General features: G+C 37.1%; 1 protein-coding gene across 2 annotated transcripts in view; it reads right to left on the bottom strand.

Annotated features, from left to right (window-relative positions):
* The window catches only part of slc8a1b (solute carrier family 8 member 1b), a 308,631-nt gene that overhangs the window by 244,820 nt on the left and 50,883 nt on the right, over nucleotides 1-12,928 (bottom strand). For both annotated transcript variants that reach the window (XM_062059534.1, XM_062059535.1), the window contains exon 3: nucleotides 8,666-8,830. In XM_062059534.1, coding sequence (XP_061915518.1) covers nucleotides 8,666-8,830 — 165 coding nt within the window. The remainder of the gene's footprint in view (nucleotides 1-8,665; nucleotides 8,831-12,928) is intronic.

The raw sequence follows: 12,928 nt of genomic DNA, 5'->3' as shown, positions 1-12,928 counted from the left end.
AGATAGGTTGTTGTGTATGGAAAAAAACACACAATAATTGGTTTAACAAAAGCTCACTTTTATTGTATAAGAAAACAATTTAATCTAATAAATAAATAAATATTGACTGTTACCCCCCTAAAAAAATAAAATAAAATAAATAAATATTGACTGTTGTTACCCAAAGTATATTAAGTGGGATTTTTCAGAGAAACAAATATATACAGTAACACAAAAACAACCTGTCTCTCTGATCACTAAAGGTGTATAAATAATAATATAGTGTTAAATAAAATCAGTCCCTTGGGGACAAAACTGAAAATAATACAGCTCTCCAAAAAGTGCAGTTCTGCTGCTATTTGACATAACTGTTTGTTATGATGCTTTGACATTTTTGCACTTTATTTCTTTATTGAAAGAAAATTCTACGAAGAGAAAAGTTGTTTGCAAATGTGGTTACAATGCTAAAAAATGAAAAGTTAAAGCTAAAAAAAGAAATACACTTTATTGAGTTAACATTATTTATTTATAGGGGGAAATATGTTATGAGCTAGGGCAGTGATTTTCAACCAGTGTGCCGCGGCACACTAGTGTGCCGTGAGAGATCGTCAGGTGTGCCGTGGGAAATTATGTAATATCTCCTAATTTTAACCATTGTCGGGTGCCTGCTGTAATAAAGTGCGGCAGATAATGTAATACTCTTCTATTTCAGTAGGAGGCAGCAGAGGGCGATATACCTGTAAAGACAAGCGAGGTAGGCTGCGTGACACGTGACACTGACAGTGTGGGATCGCAGCAGGAGGAGGCGAGCAAGTGACAGTGATGGAGAAGTTTTTGAGAAGGGAAAATGTAAATGCCGGACAGGGTCCTGGACAAAATTCTGACCCAAATGAAGGCCCCAGTATGAGTGGTCGACAAAATAAAAAAGACAAGACGGTGAGCTCGAGGCAATACAGCGAAAGCTATCTTTCATTTGGATTTACTTTCACCGGGGATGCGACAGCACCGACTCCGCAGTGCTTGGTGTGCGGTGAGAAGCTATCCAATAGCGCCATGGTGCCAAGCAAGCTTAAACGCCATCTCCAAACGAAACACCCTTCCGTTCAAAACAAGCCGATGGACTATTTTGTACGCTTACGTACAAACAATGAGAAACAGGCAACTTTTCTGAGAAAAACCACAAAGGTAAACGAGAGAGCCCTCAAAGCTAGCTACCTTGTTGCTGAACTCGTAGCTAAATCAAAAAAGTCCCACACTGTGGCAGAAACATTAATACTGCCAGCTTGTAAAGCCATCGTAAATGAGATGCTCGGCCCTGACGCGGCCAAAGAGATCGCTAAAGTGCCTCTCTCAGATAACACAATTGCCAGACGTATTGATGATATGTCTGCGGACATCGAAACTATTGTTTTGGAAAAGATGCGCATCTGTAAGAAATTTGCCTTGCAAATTGATGAGTCGACGGATATTAGTGGACATTGTCAGCTCTTGGCCAACGTGCGTTTTGTGGATGGAGAAGCCATTAAAGAAAACTTCCTATTTTGCAAGACACTGCCAGAAAAATCAACAGGAGAGGAAATATTTCGGGTCACGTCGGAATATTTTGACAAAAGCGGGCTTTCGTGGGAAAACTGCACAGGTGTCTGCACTGATGGAGCCGCAGCCATGGTCGGGCGCGTCAAAGGCTTCGTAAGTAGGGTCAAAGAAAAAAACCCGGATGTTATTGTTACGCACTGTTTTTTGCACCGTGAGGCACTCGTTGCAAAGACCTTACCAGCAGATCTAGCTCCTGTTTTGGATGATGTTGTGCGCATAGTGAACTTTGTGAAGACGCGACCTTTGAAATGTCGCTTATTTGCGTCTTTGTGTGAGGAAATGGGAGCGGAACATAAAGTGTTATTGCTCCACACGGAGGTCCGGTGGCTGTCGCGCGGCAAAGTGCTTGCCCGTGTGTATGAGCTGCGAGAGGAACTTAAAGTATTTCTGACAAACGAGAGGTCCGATTACTCAAAGCTGCTTGCAAGTAATGAGTGGTGTGCAAAGCTGGCATACCTGGCTGATATATTTCATCATCTGAATGAACTGAACACACGGATGCAAGGCCGAAATGAAAATCTGCTTACAAGCACTGATAAAATGAATGGATTCCGTTTGAAGGTGCAGCTCTGGCAACAACATGTGCAGCGTGGCAACCTTGAAATGTTCCCATTCACCGAGAAACTGCATGATGGCAACACTGCTGCAATGTGCGAAGTGATTGGCACACATTTGAAAACTCTTGAGAAAAAGTTGTTATTTTATTTCTCTTCAGCCTTCACAGAATGCCTTGACTGGGTCAGGGACCCATACAGCTCAGCATCCATTGCTGGTAAGGACATGACTTTAAAGGAGCAAGAGGAACTCATTGAACTGAAACAAGATCGGGGTTTAAAGCTAAACTTTGCTGATCTTCCTTTGGACAGTTTTTGGTTATCTGTTGCCAAGGAGTTCCCCATTCTGGCCAACAAAGCCATTTTGACATTGCTCCCGTTTTCAACCACATATCTATGTGAGCTGAGCTTCTCAAGCTTGACTGCGATAAAAACTAAAAACAGAGAGAGACTGAGAGCTGTTGAGGAAGAGCTTCGTGTGTGTCTTTCTACCATTTCTGCCAGGATATCCATTTTGTGTTCATCGAAACAGGCCCAGGTTTCACACTAGGTGAGTATAAATACATTTAGAAACTATATTATTAACTATATGTATTATATACTGTGTTAGAGTGTCATTTTGTGTAATTTTGGTTGGTGGTGTGCCGCAGGATTTTGGAAATGTAAAAAGTGTGCCGCGGCTCAAAAAAGGTTGAAAATCACTGAGCTAGGGAATATAAAAACTACACTACCCAGCATGCAACGGGAGTGACGAGCATGCACGGTAGCCTCGAAAAGGGTTGTTGCATGTTGCCACGTAACAATGAGGTTATGAGCACGCTGTGAAAGTAAACGTCAAGAACTAAGCCAACACGCCTCGTCTGCATTATTTATAATTAGACAGACAACACACATACAGTGTGATTTTGTAACGTTTACAAGGAAAGAAAAACAAAAGTTAAAAAAGGGAGATGTGTTGTATATATATGTATGTGCTGCGGTTGCTTTAAGAACGTTGCGACAGCTGCCGTAAAGGAGGTGCGTTGCTAGCCTGGTTGCTATGTTTCCGGTTGGTCGTAAAAGTAAATAAATAATAAATAAATGGGTTATACTTGTGTAGCGCTTTTCTACCTTCAAGGTACTCAAAGCGCTTTGACAGTATTTCCACATTTACCCATTCACACACACATTCACACACTGATGGCGGGAGCTGCCATGCAAGGCGCTAACCAGCAGCCATCAGGAGCAAGGGTGAAGTGTCTTGCCCAAGGACACAACGGACGTGACTAGGAAGGTAGAAGGTGGGAATTGCTCGTCATGTGTTTGTAGTCTGCTCAAATCTCTCAGTAAAGTTATTCATTGGATTATACCTTTTGTTTTGAACTTTATTACACCTTGGAGCGCTTTTTCCCGTCCATTTTTTTCCTGCTTTCGCTATCTGCGCCTAATGACTGAGCTACGTGACGCCATTTCTTGTGATGTCACACGGAGCATTTCTGGTCGGGACGGGATTCGTTCAAAGGGATTCGAATAAAGAACCAACTCTTTTTCTTTACTATAGTGGTCTCCATAACGGGTACCGGTTCTCAAAAAGGGATTTGAGTCCGAGAACTCTGTTCTTTTCTTATCGAACAACCGGGAAAACCGGTTTCGAGTATCATCCCTACTTGTGAGAAACAACGACTACTTTGGGTACCAATGAAAAATCGGGGCGGACTCAGAAATGACTCTCGAAACGGAGCGTTGTTGGCGGTTTTCTTTTTAGAGCGCTTTTTGTGTGGAACTGTTGAACCTCCAAGTTTTCACCATTCAGGCCGCGCTTAAAGGAGAAGGACGCGCGCGCTTGTCTTACATAAGGATCGTCCAAAAACAGAGCGCTTCCCCATTAAATGCTGCTGAGCTTGTCGGACTCGATTAAAGGCTTGCAAATCAACGTGAAAAAGAGGTACAGGCGATGGAGTCAGCATAACATGCACTCCAACGCCTCCTGTAACCGGAAAATACGCAGGTCATCGCAGCTTTGTGAGGCTTTACGCTTCCCAGGTATTATTCGCCGGTTTGATTTCCTTACTTTGTTTCCTTTTCCGAGCACCGTCCGCGTCCCAAGACAGTCTGCCATTATCTGTCAGCTCTTCTTCTCGGTATCAGTTCAACATATGAGCTCTGCTCCAGATTGCATCTGGTCACATAATAGCTGGGCTGCAGGCCGTGGATCATCTTTTATGGTCTGGCTTGACACGCCAGAGGGGACGACAAGATGATATCATCCTTCTGTGGACGTCCCGCAAACCGTCTGTTCGTATCGATTCCTAGAAATGGATTCCCAGATCCGGTTTTTGGTCAAAAATGACATCAAATATAAGAAACACATTTTACTTCTGCGCTTTTTGTAACACATTTGTGTTCGGAGTCTCGTCACTAAGGTATTTTTCATACTTTTTTTTTTACCTATCGAATATAAGGACAAGGGGATATAATAATGTGAAAAGTAAATGTTATTCCAAATGTTACTTTCCCCTGATTGTAATCTCCTAGGCCAGAAAGGAAAGGAAATGTCAACACAATCAAGGAAAACTATGTAAACAAAATTGTAACACATGACAATAAGTTCTTAAAATGAAGGTACAGAAATCAGTGTTTCCCACACATTCATTTATTTGTGGCGGCCCGCCACGAAAGAATTACGTCCACCACAAATAAAAAAAATTTTTAAAAAAAAAAAAAAAAAAATTTTTTTTTTTGTCCTCTCCAGCTTCTCAGGCAAATCATATAGTTGATGTAGATGCCCGTATCGGCTGTTCACATTTACTTTACAAAAGAGAAGTGTAGGATACTTCTCTTGTTGCCTTATTTGTATTTGACTTTATTAAATGTATTTTATTAGAAACACAACATGTGTATATAACAAAGGGTGCAAAGTCTGCAGGCAGTAGGAAACACATGGTTAAGTGTAGGGAGTAAAACTGATGGCAGTCTAAAGTTCAAGATTTTTGGAGCTCTTTGTTCAGTGGATCAGATGTTTGATGAAGCTCTGTGTCTATCTACCACCACTACTGTTTTCTGTTTATTTGTTACTGACTGTGGCAGGACACCTCTGCCTCTGTTTCACTTTATGTTGCTGGTAAATAATATGGTTGTAGTAGTAGGCTAAAGTTAAATTATTTAGTATGCACTAATTAAAGGGGCAGAGCTTTATGAGACATTTTAGCTTTTATATTTTATAAGATATATTTTTTGTAAGAACCACAATTAATAAATATATTTCAGTGAATAACTTATTGTTCAAATCTGTATATAAATATGTACATAAAGTTTTGTAATTATATTGTAAAATGGATGGATGGATGGATGGATGGATGGACGTTTAAAACAAAACTGTTATTATTAATTAGTAAGTATACATTTTTTTAGCCTTTTTAGAGAAAATCATATCATTGTAGTAAATTATGCAAATTACTCGATGATGTCATGGTGACCACGCCCATGTCCACGCCCATAGCCACGCCCCCACCGCCACAGGTATCTTGGCAGTTTATGGGAAACACTGGAAATAATAATATATATAGCCTAAACATATATATGTGTACACAAATGTATTAATATAATGGATATATAACTAATAATTAATATACCGTATTTTTCAGACTATAAGGCGCACTTAAAATCTTTTTTTTCTTCTTAAAACTCGACAGTGCGCCTTATAACCCAGTGCGCCTAATGTACGGAATATTTCCGGTTTTGCTTACCGACCTCAAAGCTATTTTATTTGGTACACGGTGTAATGATAAGTGTGACCAGTAGATGGCAGTCAAACATAAGAGGTACGTGTAGACTGCAATATGATGGCAGTCACACACAAAAGATCTGTGTAGACTGCAATATGACTCAAGTAAACAACACCATTTGATATGTTCCATTGAACATATAGAACATTACACACGGCGCTCAAAAATCTATCAAAATGTTTTAGTACGACTTTTGTAAGCTATGAAGCCGCACCGCTTGATGGATTGTACTGTGCTTCAACATAGGAGTATTATTATGGTGTGTGTATAAGGTAAGACATATTATCTGGCATTTTGTTTTGCAATATTATACAAAAGCAACTTTTCTTACCTTCTGGTACCTGCTTATCTGTATTTGGGATCTGTATAAGTCCAGAAAAATTGCGCACGTCCACCTTATCGACGCCGTAGTCGATAAGCTTCTTCTTTTTCACTATCTTCTTATTATGGGACATTCATCCTCCGCTGTTGCCATTTCTAATATAAAGTATTGTAAAGTTCTTACTTATATCTGCCATGAAAGCGCTAAAACATACATTAAAACATTATTCGCCCAAAGAACTTAAGTTATTAGAGAGTTCCGGTCGGACGGGACACACTTCCGGCGGATGAGGAGATGCTGCTCCGTTATTGATTTAGGTAAAGTCTGAATATCATTAAAACAGTTAGCTCAATCTTTTGACACTTCTTCCACTCCCATCTTTGCACGCTACACCGCTACAACAAAGATGACGGGGAAAAGACGCTGCCGAAAGGTGAGCCACGTAAATAAGACCGCCCGCCCACAAAACGGCACATCCTGAAGGGACTGTCAGAAAGCGGCTTGAAGATGATCTGTAAAACATAATCTATGCAACATTTTGACCAAAGAACCACCATTACATGTTATGTAGACCAGTGTTTTTCAACCACTGTGCCGCGGCACACAAGTGTGCTGTGAGATACAGTCTGGTGTGCCGTGGGAGATGATCTAATTTCACCCATTTGGGTTAAAAATATTTTTTGCAAACCAGTAATTATAGTCTGCAAACGATGTGTTGTTGTTGTTGAGTGTCGGTGCTGTCTAGAGCTCGGCAGAGTAACCGTGTAATACTCTTCCGTATCAGTAGGTGGCAGCCAGTGCTAATTGCTTTGTAGATGTCGGAAACAGCGGGAGGCAGGGTACAGGTAAAATTGTGTCTAATGCTTAAACCAAAAATGAACAAAAGGTGAGTGCCCCTAAGAAAAGTAATTGAAGCTTAGGGAAGGCTATGCAGAACGAAACTAAAACTAAACTGGCTACAAAGTAAACAAAAACAGAATGCTGGACGACAGCAAAGACTTCCTGTGGAGCAAAGACGCCGTCCACAAAGTACATCCGAACATGACATGACAATCAACAATGTCCCCACCAAGAAGGATAAAAACAACTAAAATCTTCTTGATTGCTAATACAAAGTAGATGCGGGAAATATCGCTCAATGGAAAACATGAAACTGCTACAGGAAAATACCAAAAAAAGAGAAAAAGCCATTAAAATAGGAGCGCAAGACAAGAACTAAAACACTACACACAGGAAAACAGCAATAAACTCCAAATAAGTCAGGGGGTGACATGACAGGTGGTGACAGTACACCTACTTTGAGATAAGAGCTATATTGATGGTTATGGTTTAAAGTCATATCCAACAATTGCGACAACGACTTTTTACTGTCAACTGAGTTTCGTTTTTTAATGATGTCTGCCGGTGATGTGCCTCCGGATTTTTTCAACGCAAAAAATGTGCCTTGGCTCAAAAAAGGTTGAAAAACACTGATGTAGACCACACTTTTAGAAAAATTTTTAAAAAGACACCTTTAATGCGCCCTACAACCCCGTGCGCCTTATATATGAAAAAGATAGAAAATAGACCATTCATCGGCAGTGCGCTTTATAATCCTGTGTGCCCTATGGTCCGGAAAATACGGTAACTGGATATTAAGAAATATCAAGCAGCTAAAATGTGCTAAACATGAATACGTCTGGAGGGAGTGTTTTGCATGTTTCCCATAATGCATTGTAATTGACTTAAATAGGAGTATTTATGAATTATTTAAGGTGATTGGACGTTATTTTTTCCCCATAACATTCACATAGTTCAGTTAGCAGGTTGTGTTATGTGTGAACATGTGTGTTGACGTTTTACGGGTTTGTTTTGGCGCCATTAGTCGGGAAGGTTGTTTGGATTGGGTCATATAAGTGTATGCTGTGCTTCATTTACCTCAACGCACAAATCATGGCCATTGACCTGATTTAGTTATTTTCTCCACGAAATGGCGGCAAATTTACCGCAATCAGAATATTACATTGTTGAAATTAAATTGGTAACAGTCCAAATTCGGTATTAATCTTATGACCTCCAAACTAGAGACCCAGGCGGGCCGCCATTTGGCCCGCGGTCCGTAGTTTGGACACCCCTGCGTTAGATATATTTGCACAAAGTATCGGAGCGCTATCGCCGATACCAGCCTGATTTAGACTTGGTATCAGATCAGAAAGAAAATCAGTGGTTCGAACCAAGGAGTTGATGGAGTTCAATCCAGTCTTTGACCAACAAGGTAATCTCCTGTTTTTTGGTGTTGCACCGTGTTGCAAGTGAACAAAGAGCACCAAGTCGGAAGGACCTTGTCAAACCAGTTCTACCCAGCTGACTATCATCAATTACGCTGAGAGAAAGAATGACGCAAGAAAAAAAGGCCTCAGGACCCGTAAAAGTGAAAGACAAAGACCAGGATGGACGTCTCCACTCCTCACCTCTTTGTCGGGGTGCTTCTGCTTGAGCTCCTTCAGGATTTTCGCCATGTCTCTCCTGGTCTCATCCTCGTCCAAGTCCTTCTCGTCGATGTCCAAACCCAGCGGACCGTCCAGGAAATCGACGCAGTGAGAGTTCAGCATCTTGCCGTCCATCTCGATGTCCACCTTGAAATAAACGGACAAGACGAGTGATAAGAAGACTCGTTGTTCACAGATGCCTAGGCTAGAATAATTCAGTTATTAATGGTATTTATAAACATACTGATACTGATATTGACCGGTTACGATATCAGCAGGAATCATACATACTTGTATCATTTTGCAGTGTGGAATGTTAGAAAATAGTTGATCAAGTAAAATGAGTCAAACAGAGAACAATAGTAGGCATGAAAAACACTAACCTATTTATTATTAACTGCCTGAAACATACTTTTACTGTCTTTAAGTTGAGGTGAAGTGGTAATTGTTGTTGTTTTTTTGCGACAACGAGCTGCCACAACATATTTCATCAAGTTAAGCTCATGACCCACTAAGTAGAATGATGCAGACACGATTGTTAATGGATCATTTGTAATAAAAAAATCGATTCACATCCGAATCACGATTCTTATTTATTGCGATCCTAAATTGATGTATAGTGTAAAAAAAAAAGCTAAAATATTTATAAAACGTATTTTTTAAAATGTATTCTTATAATGAAAACAAATAATTTATTGTAATAATAAAAAAAATAATATGTATAATATATAATATATAATAAATATATCTGTATGTATATGTTTATATATACAGTATATGTATATATAAATATACAAATATAGATAGATGTATACAGATATTTATATATATAGATATATATATATATTACATTTGTGGGGTCAATTAAATGCTCAAAATGGCCAGAAAAAGAAAACTTTCATCTGAAACTCGACAGTATATTCTTGTTCTTAGAAATTAAGGCTTTTCCACAAAATTGTTTGGGTGACCCCAAACTTTTGAACGGTAGTATATATATATATACTGATATCGGTTGATATCAGTATCAGTAATTAAGAGTTGGACAATATCGGATATTGGCAAAAAGCCATTATCGGACATCCCTAATATATATATATATATATATATATATGGATATCAGTATCAGTAATTAAGAGTTGGACAATATCTAATAATAATATATATATATATATATATATATATATATATATATATATATATATATATATATATATATATATATATATATATATATATATATATATATATATATATATATATATTAGGGATGTCCGATAATGGCTTTTTGCCAATATCCGATATTGTCCAACTCTTAATTACTGATACTGATATCAACCGATACCAATATCAACCGATACTGATGTACACAGTCGTGGAATTAACACATTATTATGCCTAATTTGGACAACCAGGTATTGTGAAGATAAGGTCCTTTTAAAAAAAAATTATAAAATAAAATAAGATAAATAAATTAAAAACATTTTCTTGAATAAAAAAGAAAGTTAAACAATATAAAAACAGTTTCATAGAAACTAGTAATTAATGAAAATGAGTAAAATTAACTGTTAAAGGTTAGTACTATTAGTGGAGCAGCAGCATGCACAATCATGTGTGCTTACGGACTGTATCCCTTGCAGACTGTATTGATATATATTGATATATAATGTAGGAACCAGAATATTAATAACAGAAAGAAACAACCCTTTCGTGTGAATGAGTGTGTGAATAAGGGGGGTTTTTTGGGTTGGTGTACTAATTGTAAGTGTATCTTGTGTTTTGTATGTTGATTTAATAAAAAAATAAATAAAAAATAACGATACAGATAATAAAAAAACCCCGATACCGATAATTTCCGATATTACATTTTAAAGCATTTATCGGCCGATAATATCAGCAGGCCGATATTATCGGACATCTCTAATATATATATATATATATATATATATATATATATATATATATATATATATATATATATATATATATATATATATATATATATATATATATATATATATATATATATATATATATATATATACATATATATGAATATATACACATATATATATATATAAATATACATACTAATAAATATCAATATATTCATAAATATATTCATAAATATACATTTATATTGATTATATATTATATATGTAATTGTTTTATTATTACAATTAATTACTTGTTTTTATCATAACAATACATTTTTAAAAAGACGCATTAGGCTGTCTCCATGCAACATAAAATGAGTTTTTTTAAACATGTAACCTGCTTTGAAAAATTTTTCATTACATTTATTACACCAAATAATAAATTTCGAGAACTGGTTTGAATTGAGAATAGCTGTTGTGTAGCTGCTAGCTCTTAGTAGCCTATCATTAAATATGTTTAAGTGTTTGCAAATGTACTAGATGTTTTCATGAAGTCAACCGCAGCTCCTAAATGCCGAGGTTGTGCAGTTTTTAGATGACTGCATTACAGTTTTCTACACGCGGATAAAGGCCATCGTCTGGTTTTCAAATTATTTCACAGCCTTTGGGCCCCAGAGGGTCACTCCACTCTTGATTGAAAATGAGTTTTCCTTTGGTTGTTAAGGCAAATTGGCAATTTAAAACTGGACTATTTCAATACTTTCCCCTTGGAGGCCACGGTCGCTTTGATGTCAATGTTTTGTGTGTGTAGAGTAGCAATGAATGTCGATAATTTTGCTAGAGAAAATGTATTTTAACGAAGAGACATTGAGCAATGAAAAGACCTCATTTGTTTGGACTAAAAACATTGTCTTGACCTGGCTCAACCTGTAATAAAAACGACACCTATTAGTGTTACATATGGAATTTCGGGGGAGAAAAGTGTTACCCAGAGTAAATATAGAGCTGTCTGTGAACAGGTGTGTACAGACAGAGACATGGCTTTGGGCTGTTTTCTACCAACTGTCAGAATATAAATGCTACTGACAGTTTGGAGCTTGAATACCCTGAAGATGAATACTTTTTTTGAAACTACCGTATTTTCCGCACTATAAGGCGCACCTAAAAACCTCCAATTTTCTCAAAAGCTGACAGTGCGCCTTATAATCCGGTGCGCCTTATATATGGACCAATATTGACCCACAGCAGGTCTCGCAACCCCAGCCTCTACTGTAGCGGCTATTCTATGCGCCTTATAATGTGGTGCGCCTTATAATGCGGTGCGCCTTATAATGCGGTGCGCTTTATATATGAACAAAGTTTTAAAATAGGCCATTCATTGAAGGTGCGCCTTATAATCCGGTGTGCCTTATAGTGCGGAAAATACGGTAATTAGGGTCCTGATCAAAATGTTTCGCCTCAAATCCCAATTTTTTTTTTACACTAAATTTATATAACTGTTTTAGTTTGCGTTTGAATTTTGTGAAGTGAATTTTTTTCACATCCAATTATGCTGGCAATTTTGTTGAATAAAAATATGTAAGCAGTTTGTCAAAATATGGTGTTTTAAAAAGTGTTTATATTATTTCATTTATAAAAAAATGCAAAGTATAATAAAAAAAATAAAAAATCATTGCAAGAAAAAAAAATCAGTGCAGAAATATTCTTTGCTTAAAAACTCACGCCCCGTTTCTTCTCTTTGCCTTTGCAAGACCATGTCACGTGACTGCCAACTTGACACATCATTGGCTGGTTACATCAGTCTTAATTTGTTTTTTTTAAATGGGTCTTGAGTTTTAAAGCAACAAATATTTCTGCACTAAATTTTTCTACACTGAATTTGTATACGTTGTAATTTTTATACACTGTTTTTTTTTACGCTGAATTTTATACATTGAATTTTTTTACACTGAATTTATTTTACACAGATTTTTTTTACACTAAATTTTTATACATTGTTAATTTTTACACTGAATGTTGTACACTGAATTTTTGTACATTGAATTTTATACACTGATTTTTTTTCACAGAATTTTTATACACTGATTGTTTCTACACTGAATTGTATACACTGGATTTTAAAACAATACATTTTTAAACAGTCACATTTTGCCAAGGATTTTCTTTCAATGAAATTATCAGCATAATTCAGTTCCCAAAATTGAAACGCAAAAACATCAGTTACATGAATTCAGTGTAAAAAAAAAGGTGTAAATTAACTTCCGTAAAGTTCCTATCCCGATCCGATACTTTGACAATAGATTATACAAGTGACAATGTTTTATTGCAAGTAACTAAAGTAAACACAATAACACATTTTGAATATAGATTT

Source organism: Entelurus aequoreus, linkage group LG09 (assembly GCF_033978785.1).
Source record: "Entelurus aequoreus isolate RoL-2023_Sb linkage group LG09, RoL_Eaeq_v1.1, whole genome shotgun sequence".
Classification (NCBI taxonomy): Eukaryota; Metazoa; Chordata; class Actinopteri; order Syngnathiformes; family Syngnathidae; genus Entelurus; species Entelurus aequoreus.
This window is presented reverse-complemented; position numbering and strand designations above follow the sequence as displayed.